Genomic DNA, 26378 nt, shown 5'->3' on the forward strand with positions numbered 1-26378 from the left:
TAACTATGTAGAAATATAGAAATCAAAAAACTGTATTCAGAACTGTATTTCTGTAGGCAGTACAGAAGTGTCTTTGTTGAAATTCTCACAAAGTATAAAAGTACTCCTTATACAGAATGGCTCCATTCAGATTGTGATATATGATATGTTTGATATTCATGGTTCATTAATATGCCTTAACATGTAAACAGCATTATCATATTGTAGATTATAGAGGGTGGAGTCCCCTGTTTTATATACTGTCTCCTAGATGTCAATGTTAGTGTCGGATAAATGTAGTGCAATAAAAAGCACAATCTTTTCCTCTGAAATATTGTATACATTATTAGGGCAGTTGTCAGGCTCTTGGAAATACTTCGGTCAGGATTCTAAAGCCCCCAGTGTGTTGCGATGGGTTTTTAAAGAGAAATACTTGAGGTGAGTCATTCAAAAACATTTTACAGAATTAATCAGAGAACACATTAAAGTTTAAGGAGAGTACAACATGGCACAGAACTGTCACTGAGTAAATATACGTATCAATCTGAATGACATGTGCTTTATTTCATTATAAATCACTGTTGGGATTGGGCACATAGCCTCCTCTCTTCCACATCCCTGTTTCAGATGTATTATTTAAGGAGCGCTAGTTAATTCCAGGACAATTCCCAAATCAGTGAAGAAATGTCAGCCAGTGAAAATATGGATTGTCTAAATGACACAATCACAAAGGTTATCATTTAACCAGGTTATCTGGTTTTTATTCTAGTTTTGTAATTCTCTGTGGAGGTAAAGTAACCTTGTTTTTCCTCCTCGGGGGAACAAGATGGAGGGAGAACTATGGCCTATTTTCCATTCAAACACAAAAGATTGGATCTACAATTGGGAACTTTTGCAAAAGGAAAACCCTCCTTTCACATTTTTCCGGGATGGATCTTAAATGAAGAGGACCACGCATGACAGTATTGACACGGGCATTTGAAATGGCTCTGTACAACATCAATAGGATATGTTTTTGGTTTTGTTGTTTTATAGATTTTTAGGTTTTGATAGATTTTCTTCCTCTTCCCAGACTGAGGTACTGGCCAGTTCAGGAGCCCTCAGCCAGCAGGGGGCCCCAAAACCAACTGAAAATGTTCCTCTGCCCAGCAACTGTGGACTTGACCTCAAACCACAACTTGAATAATGACATATTTGCTAAAAACGTGATAAACTAAAGTATCAACTGTGATGTGTCATTCTCTTGTTTTAAAGTTTAGTTTCATCTCGGTTCTTTAACTTTCAAAGAATGCCAAATTTAATTTCATGAACTGGTACCAATAAATTTGTTTTTTTGTTGTTGCTTAAAATCAATCAATCATCAAACTTGTTACCAGTAAATTTTCAACTGACTAATAGATTATCAAGCTAACAAGTTTGGCTCTTGTTGTATTTGCACGTGTGTGGAATGTTTTAACTGCAGATAAAGTATCATGGTGTCCTGGATGATTTAAAAAAGAAATAACATTAATAATCTCCAAAAACCAAAAGCCATAACTGAATATCAGGAATCATATTATGCCGTTGTAGTATATTTTGGAGTTTGAGATTTGGGGTATGGAGAGTTGGATTTGGTTTATTTAAGTCTGTTTTTTGTTACCTTAGTTATTAAAACTATTTTGTTCCTTCTTACCTTCATTTGGGTCCTGCTCCTTCAAACCTGTGACATTAAGACCTAACTATACTATTATAAAAAAAATATACTTTATTGATTTAAATGGATAGTACTTCATGTAAAATGTATTTCAACCATAATTTAAAATAAAAGCAGCAATTTACTCCCTGAATGGCGCCACTGGTCTAATGTTAAAGTAAACCACTTAAATACACAACCAAAATATAATAATACAATTTTCAAATGTCTCTATTGTGGGACGAATGAAGGAATATCTTATCTTAAATAACAACAACAACAACAACAACAACAACAACAACAAATAAATAAATATAAAAAATGGAAAAAGATGAAAAAATATATTAAAAAATAAAAATAAAAATAAAATAAAAACAATAAATAAATAAATAAAAACAAATATATACTAAAAACAACAACAACAATTGGGATCGAAATAATGAAATAAAGGGAAAAAAATTGCTAGCAGAAATCATCTAATTTGACGGGTCAGTAACCGTAACACCGGGGCACTACATCCGGGTGACCGCGCAGCGCAGACTCAATCCCCCGCTGCAGTTCAACTGCGTTTCCGTAGCCGCTTTGCTACCCGCTGACTCTGAGCACCGAGCGGAGCCCTGGCCGCTGTGGTCGGGGGGTGGGCAGAGAGAAACAGCTCACGAGAACGACCGATCCCGGTCGAAATAAACGACGCCAACGCTGGCCACGTCAATGGCGGATTAACACTCGTGTGGGGGAAAGGGACCTCGCTGAATCCATGTTCGTGACCCGGGGGCTTTTGGGGGAGTGAGCTGGCAACACCCACCGTAACATGTGAGATGTGTTCAGGAAGCTATTTTAACTGTGCGTTATTCCGGCTAACTAGCTAGCAGCTCCCCTCCCCTCCCTCCCCTCCTCTATCCGATTTATGGTGGCTGGCTCGGCTCTGCGCTTCTGTCAGCCGGACGCGTCCGTAGCGGAGGAACAATGAAGAAGTTTAACATCAGGAAGGTGCTGGACGGCTTGACAGCGGCGTCTTCTTCTTCTTCTTCTTCTTCGTCCTCCTCCGCCGCCGCCGCCGCTGCCAGGGAGAACGACGCCGTCCAGGAGACTCTCCAGTCGGAGCATTTTCAGCTCTGCAAGGTGGGTTTTTTCTTTCCCCCTCCGGTGTAAGCAGCTGACATTACCGGGGGCTGCTGTCGCTCGACAGTCAGATGACACCCGGCGTGACCGAAACGCTGGCGCCCCCGCCCCCCCCCCCCTCCCTAGCACCGCTCAGTGGGGCCGTACATTGATGACTCGAGACGATACCAGGAATAGTAGTGTAAATATTGAAGTACTTATTACATTCACAAGGCTTTATATTGACGCACTGGCTGCGTCCCGTGGTTGTATCCCGGCTGTCACAGCACCGTACTCGGCTGTTTGCGTTGCACTGAGTAGTCGCCTCAAGTCACTGTTTTCTTTTTCTTTCTTTCTTTCTTTCTTTCTTTCTCTTTTCACCATCACCGTAACCCTAATCGGCTTTGCTGTTTTCCAAGTGTGCCTGAACGCAACACTCTCATGCCAAGTTCGTTGTTGCTGTAAAAACTGAGAGCTTCAGATTTTTAAAGGTGACATATTATACAAAAATCACGTTTTCAACTTTTGTTTGGTATCTGTGGTGCCTGCCATCCCACAAATTGTGGAAGAAAAATAAAAGACCACCCTGTAGTTTTTTGTGCGTAACTGGCTAAAGCCTGCAGCCTGGCTCTGAACAACTGGTTCCGATTTATCTCCTAATGTGATGTCACAGTTGGACTCTTTTGGGGTAACCCCCCTGCCTTGCAATGTGAGAATCTCCATTTTTCATGGCGTGACATTTCCTACAGCCTTTTTAAAAATCGGTTGACCAATCACAACAGACTGGGGGTTAATCACGAGGAGGGGCTAAATGAAATCAAGTTTTTTTTTAGACACAGGGTGAAAAGAGGAGCTGCAGGAATTGGCAGTATGAGGACACTGACGCCTTTTATGAACATTAGACCATGTAAACCTATTCAAGTGGTAACCAAAATTAAAAGTACAAACCTGAATATGAGCAAAATATGTCACCTTTAATGTTGAATGCATTGTTGATCTCAGTCAGAATCAGGGGAGGAAAGTCACTTAGTACATTTACTCAATTACCCTACTGGTACTTTGCATATACTTGTAGTATACAGCTGTATATTGTGTTGAACATCTTGGAGAGCCAGTCCACCAGGTCCTGCCCCAGCTGGGATTAGAACAGGTCAGGTCCCACAGGTTACAGGGCCACGGCATAACCTGTTACATAATCCTGCTGCAAGCTGTACAGAGCTCGTGGACGGCCGGGCAAGGTTTCCAACCCGAAACAATTGAGTTATAGATGTTCAAATGAAGATAATATTTTAGTGGCCAGCGTTGCAGCAAGATCCTGGCAATAAAGTGCACCCTGCGTGGCTGCAAATGTAAGCCTTGGGATGGGGGGGAGGGGGGGGAATAATGAAATTCTGATGCTTCACAGGACTGAGCCTGCACATGTCGGGCGGATATCAGAAAATATTCCAGTCCCCATTCGCACTAATGTTTATGCTTTATCTAATTTGTTTGGTTAATCAGACTCATTTTCCACATTGATGGATTACGTTTTAAAGAGATTATGAGAATGTTTTCTTTCCCCCCCACTAATGTCCGCTTGACTGTGTAGCGGATGACTGATTCGCTGACTGGAGGTCTAATATAAATTCTGCTCTTTCCCGCAGACTGTGCGTCATGGTTTCCCATATCAACCATCCTCGATGGCTTTTGACCCCGTGCAGAAAATCTTGGCCGTTGGGACTCAGACTGGAGCTTTGAGGCTGTATCCTTTTTTCTTTTTTTTTCATGAGAAAAGAGAACCACACAAGGAAAGTAAAGCTTGGATGAGTCCAGTGATATTTTGTCTTTTCTTTTTTTCTTACATCCACCTCCCCCTCGTACACACTCACATACACACACACACACACTCCCGCGCAGAGAAACATCACAACGCACGCAATACCCATGTCTAACCTCTAGTTGTCCTTTCCCACACGTCATATGACCAAGCCGCCCTTCAACATTACACAAGGTCTGGGAAATGCATGGATTAAGTGACTTGTCTGTGCCTACTGTCATCCAGCACAACAAAAAGAAAATCCATACCGTGCAGAGGGAAAGTGGAGGGCTCAGAGGTAGTGGAGACTAGCCTAGGACGTGTTTCTGTGCAGCCAGCAGCCTCCTTCTCCTGGAGCACCCAGGCTCATTAGTGGTATCTCTGCAGTAGCATGAACAGCTCCTCTGCCATATGCCGAGGAGCCAACCTCATCAACTCTGCTGCCCAGTCTCTGCCAGGATGCCGCTTCATATGTGCTGTAAACATCACTGGACGCACACACACAAGCTGCTACCATGCTCTGCGGCCCATTGGACAGTTTGGCGTTGGTTTTGTGTGCGTTTGTATTCAAGGATAAAAAATTTTTTTTGCAGCAAATGCACCGGCTTCCATGTCACAGTAACACTATTGAATGCTGCTCGCGATAGTTTGGACATATCCAGGTTGTGCTGTTGACAACTCGTCCGGTCGGGGGTTTGGTCTGTTTGTGTATAAACTCAGGGTTTCCCTTTGTACTGATATCCTGCTCGGGAGGCCCCTCTGCTTTATTTAGATTTTCATTAGAAGTAGCTCTTTCCTCGTCTTTATCCATTCTCCAGATTAAGAGAGCAGTGTGTTTGCTGGGCAACTCCCAGAGAACACACACACACACACACACACACACACACTGCTTCCATGTTGTCCTAATGTGCAAGGTAGAGCTGATGGGATTACTGTCATTCAGGCAATTGGTCCATTTATCAAAAGACAGGCTGTATCGATCCACCTCATTGCCCCTGGAGTTTGGAAACGCTGCCACAGCTCAGTAGACATAAGCTCAATGAGGTGTCTACAAGCAATAAATGTCTGCTTTTACAAGATGTGTCTCTACTACAGTGTTTTAATCAGTGTGTTACTGTAGACAGTGCCCTGCTCCTTCCAGCGGATGAGACTTGCCTTTTAAGTTTTGGCCGTCACAAAGAAAAACTTTGTAGAGTCCACTAACAGTAAAAATCGTAAACTTTATTATTTTTCCCCTTTAATTCTTTTATTGGAATTTCCAAGTTTGTGCAAAACTGAAAATATTTCACAAGTTAGTGGATTACTTCAGCAGCTGACTGGTCATGCTACAAGTCAGTAGATTGTGTTGATACTTCCTCTTCTTTTCTTTTCTTTTTCTTTTTTACACCAACACAGTTAGAAAGGCTGCTGAGAAATCTTTCGGTCTTTCATTTGCAAGCTTGCATGATTAAGATGACTTCCTGCCTTGATGATTATCAGCTGAAACCCTGCTAATGTTGAAATGTTGCGGCGAGCCACACTGGTTTACCGACTGAGGAAGTGTTGATGTTCAAGCACTGTGACGTCTTAAACTCTTACAAACAAAGTGGAGAAAGTTATGTTGCATCTGTCACGTGGACTGTATGCATGGATATTTTCCAGTATCCATCATGTATTATTATATAACATATTATGCTAGTTTGATCCATATAATATTAGAAAATAGTTTGGTTTTTTTTAAGCAGTTTCCATGAGTTTATGTATTCAAATTGCTTGTTTTTTGTTCAGAGACCTGAAGTTTGCATTTGAAAATGTACATTTGGCATTTTAGCTTGTAAACAACTTTCCGAAACCTTGGCAAATTAATTTCCTACCAAGTAATTTCTAGCTGGCGGACTACAGCATGTGCTGTTTTTTTTTAACCTGTGGCTGAAGAGAGAGAGGAAGTTGAAACTCAATTTGCTCGTCACCACCACAGTAAGCTTGAGAATCTTGCTTTGGGGAGAGACTAGTTATTTCCTGCTCAACTAGAAAGTGGCTTGTCTCAGCAGCCCCATTAACCTACATTGCAACGGAACCAGTTCACTCAAGAAACCTTTTCATTTACTGCAAGAGCGCCGGGAGAGCGCAGACCTATGCCAAAGCTGAGCTATCCCCTGTAGCAATTGTGAAGAATCCTTAAAAAAAACCGAAAGAAAATAAAAGATCTAGATCTGAATCCCTCCCAAAATGTAATCTCCTGTTACCATGTCAGAGACCTATCTTTGATAACATTGCTCACACAAGTTCGTCCTATACTTTTTCTGTTATCCTTACCGACAATCAACCTGAACCAATCACATAACATAATGACTGTGTTCGTATTTATTGCACTGCCAGAGGCTGTCAAACAACAGACCTCCTCCTCCTCCATTGTGGACCTGTGGAGACATTGTATCCGTCAATAATTCTGACAAATTTTGTGCAGTACCTGCGGGACCAGGAGGAGCTAAAGCTGGACAGGGAGGTCATGGGTGAATGTGAGTTCGGTTGCCGACGGGCTTCGTCTGGTGCCGGCTCACGGTCTGTGTTTGCCCCCGTCGCTCCGCAGAAGTGATGCCCCACTGTTGTTGAGCGCGTCCTGAAACGGGCTCCTTCAACCCCACCCTAGTTTGTTCAAGGCGCTGAGGGATTGTTTGATCACAGCTCGGTTGATCCTGTTGAGACACATTGCGCTGTGTCAGCTGCTCGTCAGATAGTGAGCACAGCTGTCAGTCTTTGGAGCGCTTTCTTCAGCATGGAGAAAATGAAGAGGAGCATGAGCAGCGGTGTCTCTGTGGCCACTGCCTCTGTGATTAGATCTTGTGATGCTTCCTTCTTCTTTTGGGCTGGTTTGCTAGTCTCTCTGTTAAAAAGCGATCATTTGAAACAGAGAACCATTTCCTCATCAAGCTTCCTCATTCCTGTGCTGGTTTTTTTCGTGGGATACATTCAGTCCTGTTGGCCATGTGGCGGTGTGCCACCGTGGCCACAGTCTCCTGTCATGCAATAACTTTGTTTCAAATTGAGACGCCGACGTCTACTGGTGGCTGAATGGCCGGCCCACAGGCTGTTGTTGGGTGGAAAGATTTAGTAGGCGGGGATCCTCTGACCTGAACGTAACGGTGTGATTGAGAGAGGTGAGAGTTAAATGAATCATGCTACCGTCATACCGTGCTGACGCATGTTAATAAATCGGGCAGACGGGGCCCACTGATTTTATTTATAACTCGCTCGTTCAATTCGTTTCATGTTCCTGCCAGTTCCATTTTAGGAAGGTAAAGTGAAAATGCCAACTTTTTCATTTAGTTTTAAAAATGAAGCCCTTGGGAACTTCTTTGCATATTTTATGATCTGAAAACATCTACAGTGGGGAAAAACCTCAGAAAGTGATCAATAAGCACTTAGTCAAACACACATGGTTTTTTTTACTGTATCAGACGATCTACGGTATGTTTGAAAGTGTTTCCCCCCATTTTCTTAATGAACGTCACCGGTAAATGTCCAGTTTTCTTTGACCGAGGCGTCTTTTAGCTTTGGCCGTGCCGGCGTGGAGTGCTACTGTCAGCATGAGAGCGGAGCTGCGGTCATTCAGCTCCAGTTCCTGATCAACGAGGTTTGTTGTCATTACCTGTCCCTTTACTTGTTTGGTTTTCTCTCCTCCTCCTCCTCCTCCTCCTCCTCGTCATCACCCATCCACTGCCTGTCAGTCTCTTGCAGCCACCACAGATACTCGTGCCTATTCAATGTTTATAGGCCAAGTATCACTACAAGTTGTGTGAATTGTGCTTCTGGCGAACATGCTAATTAAACCATGATGCTGGTTTTGTGACCCAAATGCCTCTGTGATAGCTTCATAATCACATGCTTATTACACTCTACAAACTAGAAATACTAAGCCATGAGAATACAATGACCATAATTCTATATTTCATTTTCATACCAGTATTCTTATTAATTATAGAAAGTGCTTTAAAGGGAAGAAAAAGCTCCTGACAGGTTGATGAAATGAAAAATAAAACAACAGAGAATGAGCAAAGAAAAATAGAAAATCAAAAAATGTAACGTGCTCGTAAAAAGCCTGTGTCCGACTTCTTCTTCCCTACAGGGGGCGCTGGTGAGTGCCTTAACTGACGACAGCATCCACCTGTGGAACCTGAGGCAAAAAATCCCAGCGATTTTGCATTCTCTCAAGTTCAACAGGGAGAGGTACGGTGACTTGTGGCTCCAATTATTCTGAATATTGAACTGATTAAAAAGGAATTTTCATACGGTTCTGTGTCATTCACCATAACTTATAAGGTGATAATGTTTCAGAGATGGTTGTTCTTTGGCCTCATGTGATCTGCAAATTCAGTCAATGCAAATTTAATATATACGATGTGTGGACAGATAAACATTTGTCCTTTGACACTGTAAATGTGCTGTATTCTCCCCCCACTGGTCTATATATAGTCTGGCTTCATTAGTGTGACAGAGCAAAGGCCTTTTTTGTAATTTAATCTTAGTCACTCGCTACTCCTACCAGTTGGACCAGCGTGATTAGAGACGAGGGCGACTCTTTGATAGGAATGAGTCACGGGATAATGAAAAGCCTGGGTGTGATGGTTCCTCGTCTCCTCTTGCAGAATCACATACTGCCACCTGCCCTTCCAGAGCAAATGGCTTTACATCGGCACAGAAAGAGGAAACATCCACATTGTCAACGTGGAGTCCTTCACCCTCTCAGGCTATGTCATCATGTGGAACAAAGCCATCGAACTGTGAGTCTGTGTTTCACACCCCCTCTCCATCTTCTTGGTGAAGTTTCACTTTTGACCCTGTTCAGACCTTTTTATTAACATCTGTCCTGAGAGATGCGAGATCATCGAAAGTGGACAGCAGTAAGTACGACAGTTGATTAATTTGAAGAAGAAAAAAAAAGGAGAAAAATTATTATGTGGCAGGAAACACGGAAAAGTATAGAAATGCTTTCAGTTCATTACGAAACCGTGGCGGATCAGGGGACGTCATTTGAGTGGGCGGTCTTTCAACGTGGCCCCTTTCCCGTTCGCACGGCTAAAAGAAATTTAGTCTGAGCAATCGGATCTCAAATGTGTCCTCAAAAAAATCTCGGGTGCATTCACACCCGTGCTAAGAGCTGTCCACTTGTGATCGGATCACCCAGGACGGATGTCTGAACAGGGTCCTTGACACTCAAGCAGAAACTCAAAGGAATGCAAAAGAAGTTTGGATGCCCCAATGTTTGCAGATACTGCTGAGAATACTGTACCTCTGATCAGTGTGAGGGCGGTGTGGGGGTGGTGATTGTGCCATGCCAAAATTTGCTGTTGAGACTTCTGGAGGTGTTTGCTGCGTGTAATGCAACTGAAAATGTTCCTTATAAATAATTTATCTAGTGCACCCACCAGTCACCTATAAAAATAATTAGAAACAACGACTGGTTGCTAAAAGTGAAAGTGGAGAATAGATTGATATCTGATCCATGGAAATCTGATATAGCTGCAAGTTGAATGTGCCAGGATGCCAAAATATGCAAATAGCCTAGATAAAAAAAAGCCTAGTCAGGAACAGACAGTGGAGTTGGTAAATGTTTTTGGCTGTCTGTCTGTCTGTGAACATGGTTAAAGATAAGAGCTTCTAGCTAGAGTCTAAAATTTAAAACAAAATATCCTTAGTAGAGTTGTCTGATCTCTGATAGATTTGTCTTTTCAGCACACTTTTCTGCTTCATAGTTTCAAGTCTCTGTAAACTTGTGAATTCACATCCTAGGCCTCCGGCAGTAGATAGAGGAAAACTCTCTATGCTCTTAATGTTCCTACTGGAAGTTGAACTCACCAAACTCGGTTTATACTCATTCTTCTATAGGGTTTATCATCTTTTTCATTTAATAAAATACCATGTGTTTGAAGTTCGTTTAAATGGACAAAAACATCAAGGACAAAAACATACTGTTTACAGTAGTGTTTATTATTGCTATTGTATATCGAAATCACTTCTTCATATTGATGACGTTGCGACGATGCTGACCTTCGTTCACGTCCCAGTCCGTCCTTGCCATTTCTTCATTTGGACATCTTCGACTGTATCGACTCATCTGCAGCAATGAGATCATTAGCTTCTGGAGCCAGACCACATTCAGAGGCAGCGACGCTGTCTTCAGGCTGGACCTTCGCTTCCTCCGTGGCCCCTTTGCTCTGTTGCCAGGGTGACGCTGTCTCCACATACTATAATCTCTCATAGACCCTCATGTGACCCCGCTCTGCCTCTCTTGTTTGTCTCTCTCATATGTAATGTCTCTTTCTGTGGTGCACTGATGCACATTTTTCGTCTGTGCTCAACCAGAGATTTTGGCTTTTTAAAATTATTTTCCGTCTCTTTTTTTTTAATGTCTCCCCTAATTGCCTCCCTATTTTCCTCTCCTTTCTAAAAAACAAGAAATGATATTAGACAACATGTAGCTGACGCAATTTTACTAAAATTGGCACAGGCTGTCTCATTTCTCTTATGTCTCTTCTCTCTGCTCAGGTCCACCAAGTCACACCCAGGACCCGTCGTGCACATCAGTGATAACCCCATGGATGAAGGAAAGGTAAACTGATAGTTAATCACTTCATAGCCTGTACAGAAAAGATACAGTTCAAAATGTAAAACAAAATGTACCTAATTCATGTGTCAATGGTAAAACGTCCGATTTTGGAGTCGAAATCAGAGGATTCTTTCTGAAGTAATTGATCACAGAAGACCTTGCACAATACTACACACGGAGAGGAGCGTGACGGAAAAGTTGGAGTTGCTGTTTTTCGTAGGACAGAAACGCTGGCTTTCGATATGCCAGGAATGTTTTTTACCGGTTAAATCTGCTAAACAAGAGATGTCGCCAAAAAAAAAGTAGAATTAGTATTTCTATGTGTAAATTACAGGCAGGCTTACAACACCAATCAGGTTGGAAAATTCGAATGATTAACAATAACTCGCTTCTATCAGGTGGACTGCACTTTTTCCAGTCATTAATAATTAAGCTGTTCTCTCAAGGAAAATTCCTCGGGAAAATCAATTAAAGTATACATAAGTACCATAGATTTTTCTGATATAAATTGTAAGAAATTAACGGACCATTTAAAGCCCCAGTGTGAAATTCTTGTACTTTTCTGGCGGCATCTGGCGGTAAAGTTGCAAACCGCAACCAACTGAGCACCCGACAGGGGAAACTTTATGGTGGCACACCGCTGATTCCATTTCCGGTTTCCGTCAGTGCAGAAAATTCAACTCGAATGCGACGTATTCTGGACCGTTGCGCAACAACCGTATCCAACACGACGTTGCAAACATAGCGGCTTACACGGAGGTGGTGTCCACCTCATATTACTATATTTAACTCATTCAAATTTGACGGAAAAACATCTGTTCTTTGTTGCAGGTGATTATACATATATGAACACATAGTTATGGACAATATGTTCAATTTCTGTGGATAAGTTTTTCTAAATATTACACACTGAAGCGTTAAGTAAATTGTTACCATTGCATGCATTGAATGAATGAATTCATTCCTTGAACATCACAAAAGAATGGTGACACAGTCGTGTTAACTCCAGGCTCAGGTATATGAGCAGAGTGGGGTTTCACAGCAATCAACTGAGCTGTGCTCTGTGCTTCTCTTGTTATTGCAGCTCCTGATTGGATATGAGTGTGGGGTAGTGGTGTTGTGGGATTTGAAGTCCAAAAAAGCTGACTACCGCTATAATTATGATGAGGTAAGACATTATTTCCTTTTCCTCCCAGTGCTTTTGAGGATGCGAATAAATTAGTTATTGTTTTTTCACGGTTGTCTCAACAACATGATTGATCTTGTCGGGTTTGTCCATCAGAGGCTCTCTAACATTTTGTCATGAAACCTGAAACCTTGGACCCCAATGAGCTTCCATAGTGGATTCATTAAGATGTTGGTTGACCATTACATGGTGAATGAAAAGCTTATGTTTGTATTTGCCATTCATGTGCTAAACATACAAGAATTACGAGGATATCCAGTGGATCAAATAAAGTAAAATAAAGATTATTTTCCCGATAACATGAGGTGATCCAAAACAAAAAGTTTGTTCAATTTTTTGCTTCAAGAAGATGAAAATCCTTTTGTCAAAGGAATGAAATTACGGTATATTAGACCTATTGAAACAAACAGTAAGTCAGGCGATTATTATTTTATTTTTACCGTCAACAAATCCCATGAAAAGACAATAACTAACATAATAAGGGTTGCCTGTATTTTGCTTCATATTGCTTATTTCCCTTTGCCATGGAGCTTCATCGCACACACTGAGTCTTAGTGTGACATATTATTTCACTGTCATAAACATGGGCACTGCAGTTCATTTTGAGTCAATCCCATATGCACTGCCCTGTTGCCATAGATACACACTGGAGCACCAAATGAGCTAATCACTTATGCTAAAAGCTACAGTGCCAAGCTTTTTAAAGTAACAATTTAGTCTTTTAAAAGATAGAAGTATATATTTGTGACTTCTTTTTTTATTTTTTTTTATTTTATTGATCTCTTAAGTAGGAATGACTGCTCTTGGGTGTTAGAGCCACACAAGATCAGGGCACGTGAGAAAGGATTGAAAGAAGAACTAACTTTCGGTCTTTTAATGGAATTTGAAGAAGAAGAAAAAAAAAAAGTAAAAGCAGCTTTAACTTGTAAACATGTTGCACGCAGTCCTGCTACAAATCTTTTGTATCATTGCACTGCTGCGAAATGTGCGCAGTGCAATGATACATGTTCCTGTATCACGCTCTGATGATGTGCTTGCTGCTGTGTGTGTGTCTTCCAGGCGATCCACTCAGTCGCCTGGCACCACGAGGGTAAACAGTTTGTTTGCAGCCACTCAGATGGCACTCTGACCACATGGAATATACGAGCCCCGGCCAAGCCTGGACAGATCATCACACCACATGGTTAGAGCTGTTGTGCACACACAGTTGTATTTTTTATACACACAAACACACAAGCATTTTGAATAGATGCCACCTGTGTGTGGTATTGTAGCTTGGAGGTCCTCTACTCTTAGAGGTGTAACTTCTTTGTACTGTACTGTAAATTTGAGCACATTTTTGCCATTTGACATCCACCAGGAAAGCAGCCTAAGGATGGAAAAAAGCCAGAACCGTGCAAACCCATCCTGAAGGTGGAGTACAAAACAACGAGGGCCGGGTAAGTGTGTTGGTCCCCACCCATCCTGTGTCTTCACTGAAACTGGCCTTTCCTGTTATTCTATCACAAACCTGTTGTCGGTGTCCTTATGCTGGTGGAACCGGTGTGTCTAATTTTCTTCCATGGTCTTGCAGACTTTGTTTTGCTGTGATCATTAAGTAAAAACATGTTGTGTTACTATCGCTCACCATTAACACAATTCTCATCATCTGCAGAGTGCAAACTTGTCATGTCGAGGTCACAAAGTAAAAAGACAAAACTTTCCTTTGAAAAATGTGTCAAAAAAATTTACAGTTTCACGGAAACTGCTCTAATTTATCCCTCAAAATTGTTTTGTCTCAGTTATTGGAGTACAGGGATTAATATAGTTGTCAATGTAATTAAAAAGTAGGCTCTTCCCATCGCAGGTGCTCTTGAAATGGGGTCAATTCATTTTACAGAGAAGCGCAACGGTAAAAACTTGATGTCCCTCTTCACCCATTCACCACTGATTAGACCTCGGAGCTTTTCACCTTCACGTCAAACTGAAAATTTATCGAATAAACAATTAAAATGTTTGTGTGTTTGCCGACCTCAGGGACCCATTCATGGTCCTGTCTGGAGGTCTGTCTTATGACACAGTGGGGAGGAGAGCCTGTCTGACTGTGATGCACGGGAAGAGCACCACCGTCCTCGAGATGGACTACCCCATCGTAGACTTTCTAACGCTGTGTGAAACTCCATATCCAAATGGTGAGCTGCAATCTGCACAGATTTTGTTCCCCATGTCTCAGAATCTGTGTAAGCTCTCCGCAATTACGTCATTATCCCTGTCAAATTTGTGCTACTTTGTTTGCCAGACTTTCAGGAGCCTTATGCTGTGGTGGTCCTGCTGGAAAAGGATTTAGTTTTAATAGACCTTGGACAGATTGGGTAATTATACTCATTGTTGTTTTTTGGAGTGAATCAAGGAATTTTGGTTTTGTAGAGCAATCACACTATATTAATACACGGTATACAAGATATGCTGCTAATTATTTAACCATATTTTAGTCAGAACATTTTGCCTTATTTCATTTTTTCTCATTAGATATTAGTCATGAACTATCTTTTCTGTTGTTACAGTAAATGCTTAACCAAGAGCTGTCACGGTCACTTATTTCAGTTTTATGACCTACTCCTATTCTTTAAAGGTCTCGTTAAAAGTAAAACATCTAACTTTAACTTTATTATCTCGAAGGGAATTGCTTTCCGTTTCCGTGTATTATGTTCTCTACCTAAGCCTTCATTGTGTAGTACTTTTTACTCATTAAATCCAATTTTTGCTGAGGGCTAACTCAGCCATTATGAGGCCAAATATGCACTCCTCAGAAGTCTACTCAAGTTGTCAAGCTCCCGAACTAAGCCGTAACACACATTAGGTCATTAGGTTAGCATTTGAATGTCACAATTGCTGTCCAAGTGACAATAGTTTATACATTTTGAAGGGACAAATTCCTGAAAATGTCACTGAAATTCTGATATTAACATTATATTCCCAATGTAAAAAATGTTTTAAAATTAAGATAAAAAAAACCAAATTGTGGAAAACTCTAAAGTTACAACCTCAAGGCCCTTTCATGGGATGTTTAATGTAGTCAGTCAGTCAGAGTACTTCTCAGCATTAGATTGGCAGTAAAATTCATTCAAGTTGACAGGTGTGCACACATGATAAGATAGTCTTCATTTTTCAACACAGGTACCCAATATTTGAGAATCCATATCCCCTGACTATCCACGAGTCACCGGTGACCTGCTGTGAGTACTTTGCAGACTGCCCAGCTGAACTTATTCCTGCACTTTACTCCGTCGGCAGTCGGCAAAAGAGACAAAGTTACAGCAAGAAGGTAAACTGCTCGCCTGTGTAATGTCATTAAAATACGCTGAATATTGGAATTTACTTTTGGTTGACATTGCACATTTGCCTGGTTACTCAGTTTTGCCGGACGGACGACTCTAGGAAGAATCCTGGTTCTTCCAAACTTCTTCCATTTCATAATTTTGGACACCACTGAGCTCTGATCTCTGCCTCGAAGCAGGGAGAAGAACACATTTTACTGGAAATAAATGAATGAATAAATACCCAATCGGCAATTATTATTGCATTTGAATAATTTCAGGTATTCTTACTCTCACAGGAATGGCCCGTTAGTGGGGGAAACTGGGGCCAAGGCACACAGAGTTACCCAGAGATCATAATCACAGGGTTAGTGATTAATAAATGAATGAATACATTTTTGATTCATGCAGCACTTAGAATCATTTTCCTACAATTATATTATGTTCCCTTTCAATGTTTTCCCTCCAAAAACAGACATGCCGATGGGTCGGTCAAATTTTGGGACGCTTCAGCACGTGAGTAGTTTTTGTCTTGTATACAGTATATGGTGGTGTATATTGTCAACAGACATATGAGCAGTTGGTGCGGGTTTTGTGCACCAGAAAATTTGATTTGTTAACCATTGCAGGTCACAGTGAAATACATAGAACATCAGTCATGCTATCATACTACATGTGTCTCCAGGAAACGGTTGACATTGAAGTCTGGAAAGACAAGAACATAAAAGCCAGAGTACAATAGATACTCCTTTACTTTGTATATCATAAAGAAGCTTTTAGCTTGCAAGGTGACGGCTTCACTCTGTGGAAGAGAAGCTGTAAGCCGTGGATTTAAGACATACTCCAGACTCATAGAGAGATTTAACAGAAATGATATTGCTTAGGCATTTCATCTAGACATTTGGAAAATAAGTCGTCGGTGAAGAATTATGACACGCTGACACTTTTGGCAGCAAGATTTTAATTAGCTTCTGAAATATTTGTTATCCCTCTTGAATACAGTATGAATACTAGCTTGAGGTGATTTTAAATTGGGCTTATTGAGAGAGTTTTGCTGTGTTTTAGGCTGAAACAAACTTCAGGGCAGGTGAACATACACTACAGTGTCATCTGGATAAATTAACCTAAAACCTCCATGACACTATTTTGATCTTGTCCTGGTAGGTAGAGGTAGAGGATCATCACGTCTTTATTTTTCTCTACTCCTCTCAAAGTAATGCTTCAAGTGCTGTACAAGCTGAAGACTGCCAAGGTGTTCGAGAGGGCTCGTGGTAAGGAAGAGAAGCCGAGCACAGATATAGTAGAGGAGGACCCGTTCGCCATCCAGACCTTGTCCTGGTGCCCCGAGAGCAGGATGCTCTGTGTGGCCGGCGTGTCAGCCCACGTTATCGTCTACAGGTTCAGCAAGCAAGAAGTCACCACTGAAGTCGTGCCGGTAGGTAAACGGTTATTGTTTGTGGCAGGGTGTCATCAGACACATGCAGGGTTAAAGTATTTAGACAAATATTAATCATATAAATGTAAATCGTGAATCTTTTACAGCAGATAAGACACTGTCCTTTGTTGTTGGAAAAGATGCACAAACAGGTATCTTGAGAGGTGGAGGTTGAAGAAGGAGTGTTTTTTTTATGACAAATCCTCTCATGTTAAGCTCCTGGAGGTGCGGATGCAGTGTGAGTTCAGCGACGTGGACTCTCCTGATCCAGGGGGGGATCAGACTCCCACCCTACCAACCCCAGGAGCGTCCTCCAGCCCTCAGGAGACTGAACCTCCCTCTCAGCCATCCACGGGCAGCATCTCCTCTGATGGACCCTGGGACAATATACCGTGCCTTCAGTAAGGACTATGAAGTTTTCTCATTCTTTTTTGGGGGGGTCAGTGCACGGACCAAAAACTGAAACAAAAAAAAAGTAAATTCAAATGATGTAGTCTCCTTTCAGTCATATGCTCAATCCTTCACAAAGTTTCCACCATCAGTACACCAGGGGGAAATAGGTTTCACTTTATAAAGATATTAAAAATGATGAAAGAGCTTTGACAGTAAAAGGGTGGAAGGGGGAATAACAACAATGCTGAAAAATTATGATATTGTCAGCGCGGCTCACCCAAAGGGTAATAATTCATTCCTTTGTGTAAACCTCATCCCTCCCCGTCTCATCCGGCCGTGTGTTTGATGTAGGGTGCGGAGCTCCCCGCTGAAGCAGTCGCCAGGCTACCAGGTGGAGCTGGTGATCCAGCTGGTGTGGGTGAGCGGGGAGCCACCTCAGCAGATCACCAGCCTGGCTATCAACTCCTCCTATGGCCTGTAAGTATCTACCGGCAGTAACAAAGCCTGCTGATATCATAGTTTGCAGTAAGGAGCAAAAAAAATTTGCACCTGAATCCTAATTTCCCCCGTGTGTGTTTCAGTGTGGTGTTCGGAAACAGCAACGGCCTGGCAGTGGTGGACTACCTGCAGAAAACTCTGCTCCTCAACATGGGCACATCAGATCTGTACAGCCCATCTGACCCCTACCAGAGGCAGCCTCATTCCCCACGCAAAGCACGACAGCCCTCTGGAGGTGAGCTGCGCTCATGCCGCCGTCTCATTTTTTCTTCCTCTCCTCTCTATGTACTGCTGAATACCCGGTCTGACTTCCCTAATTAACATTGATCTCCCTGAAAATAAATGCTTTGTTCACCAGCGACATTGTGTTGCTTAACACTGCCTGACTGTTAGAGGTGGGTAAGGGAAGCAGGGCTGACTCTTGGCAGCCACTGTTACTTCGCACTACGACCGCCGCCCCCTGCAGTAGCTTTTCTCCCTCCACAGGGGGCATCACTGACCGATTCTCCATCTGTTCATTTGCAAAGCGGGCAAAGACAGTGGAACAAGCATGTTGGTGTTCCATGCGGTCATGGTGGATGATGTGTCATTGCTGCTCTGCTGTAATAGAAAATTATCTTTTGATTTGTTGGGATGATAAAACAGCACACACGCCTCGTTGACTTGCTTGCACTCGCCTCAGCTCTTTCTGTCATCGTCCTGTCGTTCACCATTTGCGTTCCTTCTTTGCAAGTCACAGTGGTCTGGTGCTAGACTCAAGACTCTTGTATTTGGGTTCTCTGCAAAGATGCAATTTGAGAATGAATTTGTTTCATTTCAATTAGCAGCAAGCCCTCTGAGATTGTCTTTTCTTTTGCACTCCTGTCATTTTTCTGTCTCACTGTTTCTACCGTTGGTCTCTCCCTTCTAATCGATAAAGACATTCCAAACGAGACACCCCATATGTCCAGGCTTTCTATATTGTATACTGAGTCTGTGAGAAAACTACGCTCGGCTCACCTCAGTAAGTCACGTTGTGTCAGAATCAACCTCTCCCTGCATATTTTTCCACCTCTAAACCTATCCTTTTTCCTCATAGTTATTCTCCCGGATTTTGATATAGTGCCCCCAAATTCCCCAAGGCTCACTTTTTTTTTTTAAACACCAGCAGTGAGCTGGGAGAAACTGTTTTAAGACTTGAGGGCTCTATAACAAAATCAGGTAGCGTGTCTTTTACTCCTGCCTCCTGTTTTACTAGACAAACAGTGACACCTTGAGTCAACAGATTTGTACTAGATTTGTGACCTGAAGTGTGGCTTATGTACTAAACTAGTAGCTATTCCTGCCTCTGTTCAAACAAGTGATCCTCAATCATTTCCACCACACATACTGTAGGAATTGACATAGCTTTAGTAATATTTGCTAATAGTAGTCTGAGACAATGGCCACATCTGCCGTGTTTAACCTTTTTGTGTCTCCCGCAGCCCTTTGCGATTCCAACGATGCGTCTAACACCTTGGAGGACCGCTGCAAATCACCTACTTCAGGTGAGCCTCAGTATTTATTACAATAAACTAATCATTTTATTATTTTCATAATTCATCCTTTCATCATGTAGGATCTACCTCGCCCTGCAATTCAGACGATGAACGAAAACAGAATTTCATTGAGAAGGGTACTGTATTGTTTAAAAGCTGCACATCCCCCATTCGATTCAAGCTTGTGTACAAAAAAAAGGCCTCAGTCACCTGATCTGTCTTTCTTTTAAACCTCGTTTCCAGTGAAGTTCAAAAGCAGACGCTTTTCCAAGACGGTTGCCAATGACTTTGGTACTGTATCATCCAAATGTGTTTTACCTGATCACTCACTCTTTCCCTCTGAATGACGGCGATCTAACCTCAATGCGCCTTAATCCTGCGTCAATCTGTGCTTTTCGTGCCAATGAAAGACAAGTGCATTCAAGTTATTTTCTTTTTTTTTACTAATCACGTGGTTTTGGGGGTTTCATAGTTGTTCATATGAAATGAATTAGGACTCTTTTTCTAATGCATGACAGGAAAATCTTCAGGCCACAGATTTTCTATGCAGAGTTTTGTCACAATTCTTCAGGCTGTTGTCAAACAACTGTCGACAGAGAACAGTAACGTCAAATTGGCATTTGATACCTGATACTTCTTATTTTTTTTACTGATTCAAAAGCATAGAAAATCTGCTTCCTGCCACAATCTTTATTATACTAATGTCCTCAAGTGTTGATGTGAATGATCTCGCTCTGATTGTAGACACGTGCTGCGTGTGTGTTTCTGAATCCAGGGCTTCACTTCAGTGTTGACTGTTTGGCTACTCACTGATTTTTTTTTTTCTGTCTTGCCAAAACTTTGTTCACTGAATTATAATGACCATGTTTCTCGACTGCCTCTTGCTTTGTTTGACATTACAGACCCTCTGGTTGACTTTGACGCTTCTCGGCCTCATTTGTATTCTCAGGGAGGTTGTAGACTGCAACAGGCAACTTTTGGGGTTCGTGCAGGAGATTGGCTCCTGGTAGCAGGCGACAAAGTTAGAAGTAACAACAAACACCCCCCAAAAAAATATAAAAATATATAGTGATATATATATATATATAAAATATTCCTCTGAAAGCAATGCAGAGTCTTGTTATGCACAGCAAGAGCTGTCTCTGAATGTACGTCCTCAACAGTTGTCCTGCAGTATTTATCACCACTCTTATGTTAGACTCAAAATGACCTTTTTTTTCAATTGATAATCAGCTAATTTGTACAGTCAAAATGATGTCACAAACTACTTAATTGATGATAAAGTAATCATGACTTTGCTTCTTAAAAAAAAGATTCAACTTATGGCCAATATTCTCTCCTCGTGAAATCGGGGTATTTGTTTCTGTTGCAGCCAAGATGTCACGGAAAATTAGCTCGTCTAGTGGGCAAAAGACAGACCTGGGTAAGCCAACAACATAATGTACGTTTTCTTACAGGTCATCTTCACCTTGTCCTTTGAATTTTCTGCTTTGTATCAACGTTCACAGCTGTGAAGAAATACTTCTGTGAGAATGCTGCTTAACTCTCTTGTGGGACTTGTGTCACCTTGTGCTGTGAGTTGAGACGAACACTTGTCTCTTGTGTGTGTGCACTGTGAGCAGAGAAGGGGTTCCAACGATGGCGCTCTCTCAGATGTAAAGAGAGCCCTTATTGTATGCACAGAGACAAGGCAGCGCCCGGGATGAGCCGGAAGGCGGGCGTATGTAGAACTAAGTCAGCCCCCAACTCCTGTGAGTGGACCAGCCATGGTCTTGGCTTATGCTGAAGTGGGATAACTGGTACTAACCCCCGCCACTGCTGGGGATGGTTTTTTTGTTTGTTTGTTTGTTTGTTTGTTTGTTTTTTCAATTGGTTGACATGTGACACTAATCCTCTCACAATGATTCTTTCCTTCTTTCTGAGGAAGACCCACTGGCTTGACTGAACTCGGCATTAAAAAAACAAAAAATCGTTGCTTTTCTTGTTTACAGTTTTTCCATGTGAGGGACACGCATGGCGGGCGGTGTGTTTAGCCTTTCCCTCTGTCACAGATCTTTTGTGTTTCTGTTGGGATGCCGCAGTAGCTAGAGAGGGGGAAAGCTCGTGTTTAAACTTCTGTCAGAGGCATGAATAATTATTGCTTGTTGAATAACCGTTCTTTCTTGGGAGTCACTGGAGTATTTCTTGCATATCTTGTGCATTTTTTCAAACAAATTGGAAACCATTTAATGACCACGGCATCCTTGGATGTGAACTGTGCAAAGGCTTTTTAAGTGTAAACGAGATTAACTAGATTGTTTTATTTTTTATTTTTAGCCCTGCACTGTGTCATTTCCATGAAAGATATGAATATGTTTGCTCCACTAAACACACGGTGGCAAAACATAGCTCTAACCAGTTAACTGTATTATGACTTTGTGGATTTTATGCCATTAACATCTCTAATTCTCATGTTTGCATGGAGGACTCCTCAATGAAACGTCTTACTCCTTTTTCATTTCGCACGAAATGACTTCCTCATTGTCTCACGTGTGCTCACTCCCGCTGTCCAGATGCCAAGGACAACTCCTTCACCCGCTCACGTAGTTCAAGCGTAACCAGCATAGAGAAGGAATCTCGAGAGGCCATCTCCTCCATTCACTTCTGTGAGAGTTTCGCCAGGAAGACGGACAGTCTGGTCAGCCCCTGCGTGCTGGTTGGAACCACCCAGGGCTCTGTGTTGATGGTGGCAATCAGCCTGCCGCCCGGCGGGGACCAGCGGCTGCAGCAGCCGGTCGGCATCTCATCCTGTGGTAAGAAGCGCAGCTGAACTTGATATCACTCATTTAACCGGTGACAGTCAGAGTTGCATTAATTTTACCAGTGACTCTTGATGACCTCTCCTGACTGGCAGTTGAAACTGAAAAAAGAGACTTTTTTCACTCAGTTAACACCTAATGGTTTAGACTTGAGGTGCATTTTACATTCACCATGGACTGTGTCTTCTTGATAATACTACAAAATGTTTGGTTTTTTTCACACTGTATTAGCAACAAATCAGCAGTGTCAAAGTCACATTTGCTGAATCCCCTTTATAAAGGACAAATCCCGTATTAAGTTTTTTTCAAAGTGAAAACTGATGCCAGATTTAGGATCATTCGATTGCACTGTAACTGTGAAAAGACCTCAGTGTGATCACAGGACAGAGACGGGGAGGAAGGGAGTCTCTGATCCTATTTTAAACACCTTAATAACCATTTTTTTTCCAGGAACTCTAGTCAGACTCAAAGGAGGCATTTTGACGATGGCCCTGCTGGACTCCGCCGCGACTCTGCTGCCCCCTTCCTATGAGCCGTGGTATGACCCCAACGCCTCCGATGAAGAGAAAGAGAAGAGCCGGAGGCGCCGGCCAGCCTCCCCTCCCTCGTCTCAGGAGGGTCAAGACTCCCAGTTCGCCGTGCTCTGTTCGGAGAAACAGGCCAAGGTGGTGGCGATGCCCTCTCAGACCCGCATCTACAAACACAGCATCACAGAGACCTCCTTCGTGCTGAGGGCTGACGTCGTGCAGATGGCCGGCGCCAACTGCATCGCCTGTTTCTGTGCCAACGGGCACATCATGACTCTAAGGTATCGTCACTGATAGCTTCTACTCGTATTGCTTCATCAGCTTTAAACATTCAGAAGCGTGGTGGTCTTACACTGTCTAATCTTTGTGTCCTCACAGTTTACCCAGTCTGCGGCCTCTGTTGGATGTGAACTACCTGCCGCTGACAGACATGCGGATAGCCAGAACGTTCTGCTTCTCTAACCAAGGCCAAGCCCTGTACCTCACCTCTCCCACGGAGATCCAGAGGATCACGTACAGCCAGGACACCTGCGACAACCTGCAGGTCAGATAGTCTTAATCAGTGAATGAGTTTTACTGTAAAAAAAAAAATTGAATTCATGTGTCAGTATCAGATCCACTGATGCTACATGTGGAGAAAATACATTACATGTCGCTTTTGGATGAAAGTGCAGCGCTTGAGTGCTTGCAATCAATCTGCAGTCTGTGGGGTCAGTAGTTTTACACTCTCAGAATTTAGAAGGGTTTGTGTTTTTTGGTCAAACAAACAAATCATGTAGGAAGCTTTCTAGGTCAGCCTGAATGTCTACAGGGAATATACATTGAAATAGACATGTGCTTGATGTTTCTGTCTTTTGCAGGAAATGCTCAGCGAGTTATTTACCCCCGTGGAGACACCGGAGGCTCCGAACAGAGGTTTTTTCAAAGGCCTTTTTGGTGGAGGAGCTCAGTCTCTGGACAGGGAGGACCTCTGTGAGTACAGAACGGCCTGGTATCGCATCGGGATCCCCTTAGCTTCTCACATTCCCACACGCTTCGTGTTGCACATCAACGTTTCTGTCTTCCTATGAGTGCCAACACTCATGCTCCAACTGCACTTTTATATTCTGTGTAGTTAAGAGAGCAATTGATAGTATTTAATTTCCTTTGGTACTTCTTAGTAGGATATGATACTTTTTGCGAATTATGACTGTGAATTTCTCAATTTCTTCAATGTGCTGATTTGTATAAGTATACAAATTATACTGTTATGGATAAGTTTCATTTATTTTTGGGGATGTTGTGGATGACCTTTCGACGTCAGAAAAATTCTGAAAATCCCTGAGATCCCAAGCTTGACAAAGTACAAATTTGACAGCCCGTCCCTCTTCAATATATATCTATATATATATATGTATATATAAATATATATTTTTAAAAAAATCTTTGTTAGTTGGTGAAACAGCTGCTGGTAAAGCCTCCCGCAGCCTGGCACAGCACATCCCTGGCCCAGGCGGCATGGAGGGTATGAAGGGTGCAGCGTCGGGGGTCGTGGGGGAGCTGGCCCGCGCCCGGATAGCTCTGGATGAGAGGGGGCAGAAACTGGGCGAGCTGGAGGAGAGAACGGCAGCCATGATGTCAAGCGCAGATTCGTTCTCCAAACACGCCCATGATGTAGGCACCCGACGTTTCTTTGAACACCTAATCCATAGTTTTACAGTTTACATTCTTATTTCTGACTTTTCATTTTTGCCTCCAGATGATGCTGAAGTACAAAGATAAGAAGTGGTACCAGCTCTGATGGCAGCGCGTGGAGCGTCGGACTCTGATCGCGCACACCAGTATCTCTGAGGAGCTGCAGGTCCCCCTTCTTCTCGTCTCCGTTTGTTGTCCACGGGCCCGGGGTTCTGCTCAACAGACTCATGCTTCTATTCTCAGCACAATATTATAATACACACCCTGCATTACCTCAGTCACCGGACGACCGCTGAGGAGGAGACACTGGTCCACCCTGCGTTTTGAGAATAGGGAAAAAGAAATGGAAGAAGCGACGCTCTTAGGAATCCCTCTTTCCATTTCACCAGAAAGCGCTGACGCTCAGCGGACATCAGTCCGCAGAACCGGAGAGAGCGAGAGGACCTTTCATATCCTTCAGCCATGCACTCGTATATATCTCACATACAGTATATATCTACACACCCTGCAGTTTTGTTCTGGAAGAGGAAAGACAATTCTGCAAAACATGTACTTGTTGTGGCCTGATTGCAATGGTTCTTTTTTTTTTTCTTTTTCTTTTCCCTTTCTCTGCCCTTTATGGTGTCTGCCAAACAAGAGGAGAAAAGTCTGATGACCCCGTGTACTTCAAATCTAATCAAGTCAATGAAGTTGTATGTGTCTGTAGGATTGATTGTATCAGTGAAGGACTCGTGTCGGTTTCTTTTTCCTTCTCTAGATTATTTTAGAGTTTGACCTCTGTCCATTTGTACTCAGTCTGTGTTTGTCACGTTTGTCCAGAAAAAGGGCCTTTCAAGCCCTTAGAACCGTGAAAAGAAAAAAAAAAAAAATGGGACATGCAGATGATGGATATATCGCCTCTCACAGAGTCAGGGCTGGTGGGCTGGTAGGACACTAGTTCCTCTTAAGAGCATTTTCCAGGTTGTCTTAGGTGAGAAGGATAACAATTTATTTTAAATTCAAGTATTTATTGGAATAGGTAGGTAGGAATTGAACGAGTTTTTATGTTGGGCATTAAATTGTAATTTTTTTTCTTTTCCTTTGTCAATTAAATGAGCAAAAAAAAGTGCTGAAAGTGTTTACCCCAGACGAAGAGTTTACATTGATCTATCAGAAAAATGAAGAGTTAATACACTGGAAAACTCCCGGAGGTCTTTATATACTTTCACGGAGCTGTTGCTAAGTCACGTATGAGAGGACGAAGATTGTCCTTGATGTAATTAACATAAAATGTATATTTTGGTTACAATTTTAAGTTTGTTGTGATAAAAAGATTTTATCTATTCATGATTATTCAATTTGGGGTCTTTTTTTTTTGTTGTTGCTTTCAGTCATATCTGAAGTTGTTTTTTTTGTCTCGTTTCTCAACGTGTTTGGGGGGGGGGGGGGAGCATGTGTCTCTTAACAGCACAATGGAAATGGTGAAGCTGTCTCTGTGTCTGTAGCTGCCAGTAGAAATGACCGAGCACCACAGTGTTCCACACAGTGCCCGCGGTCACCTTACTCGTCTGCCTTTTGCCTCATGACAAATATATGCTAACCTCTACCTATGTGCATATCTGTGCGTTTGTGAACATACATATGTTTCAAGAATATGTGTATGGGCGCCAATATTTATAATACGACAAAGATTCAGTGTATTACAACAGGTCTTTTGAGGGGGGGGGGGGTGTTTTAGTTTTTTTGCTTGACAGTGTTTGGTGATTAACTAGAATTCTATTGTAATTAGATTTCTTTTTTCATTGAGGTGCGAGGATATGCTGCTATTTTGTGTCAACATAGGAGCATTATCTGTTTAGTCTTTTTTTTGTTGTTTTGTTTGTGGAAAAAGAGAGACCAGACTCTTTGTCAGTCTAGATCGCTGCCAAACGTTGTGGATATA

The 26378-nt window shown here is 42.3% G+C and overlaps 1 protein-coding gene across 8 annotated transcripts; it reads left to right on the forward strand.

Annotated features, from left to right (window-relative positions):
- Positions 1–2190: 2190 nt before the first annotated feature.
- stxbp5b (syntaxin binding protein 5b (tomosyn)) lies at positions 2191–25794 on the forward strand. 8 transcript variants are annotated; one of them, XM_047337606.1, is made up of 29 exons: positions 2191–2773; positions 4396–4493; positions 8079–8160; positions 8653–8753; positions 9173–9307; positions 11073–11136; positions 12218–12301; positions 13379–13502; positions 13680–13758; positions 14336–14490; positions 14598–14670; positions 15476–15623; positions 15915–15982; positions 16091–16131; positions 16830–17050; positions 17267–17451; positions 17795–17920; positions 18025–18176; positions 18861–18944; positions 19405–19467; positions 19539–19595; positions 19702–19749; positions 20831–20881; positions 22011–22250; positions 22707–23064; positions 23162–23327; positions 23644–23755; positions 24216–24436; positions 24522–25794. In XM_047337606.1, exons 1-29 carry the CDS (start codon positions 2618–2620, stop codon positions 24561–24563), a joined length of 3534 nt encoding a protein of 1177 aa, XP_047193562.1. In that variant the 5' UTR covers positions 2191–2617; the 3' UTR covers positions 24564–25794. The 8 variants fall into 8 exon arrangements, with proteins under 8 accessions (XP_047193562.1, XP_035465928.2, XP_035465929.2 ...); XM_035610035.2 differs by lacking the exon at positions 18861–18944 and adding an exon at positions 21081–21209; XM_035610036.2 differs by lacking the exon at positions 18861–18944 and adding an exon at positions 21081–21209 and having other exon boundaries at positions 19563–19595.
- Positions 25795–26378: the final 584 nt, after the last annotated feature.

The sequence above is a fragment of the Scophthalmus maximus genome, chromosome 15 (genome assembly GCF_022379125.1).
Source record: "Scophthalmus maximus strain ysfricsl-2021 chromosome 15, ASM2237912v1, whole genome shotgun sequence".
NCBI lineage: Eukaryota > Metazoa > Chordata > Actinopteri > Pleuronectiformes > Scophthalmidae > Scophthalmus > Scophthalmus maximus.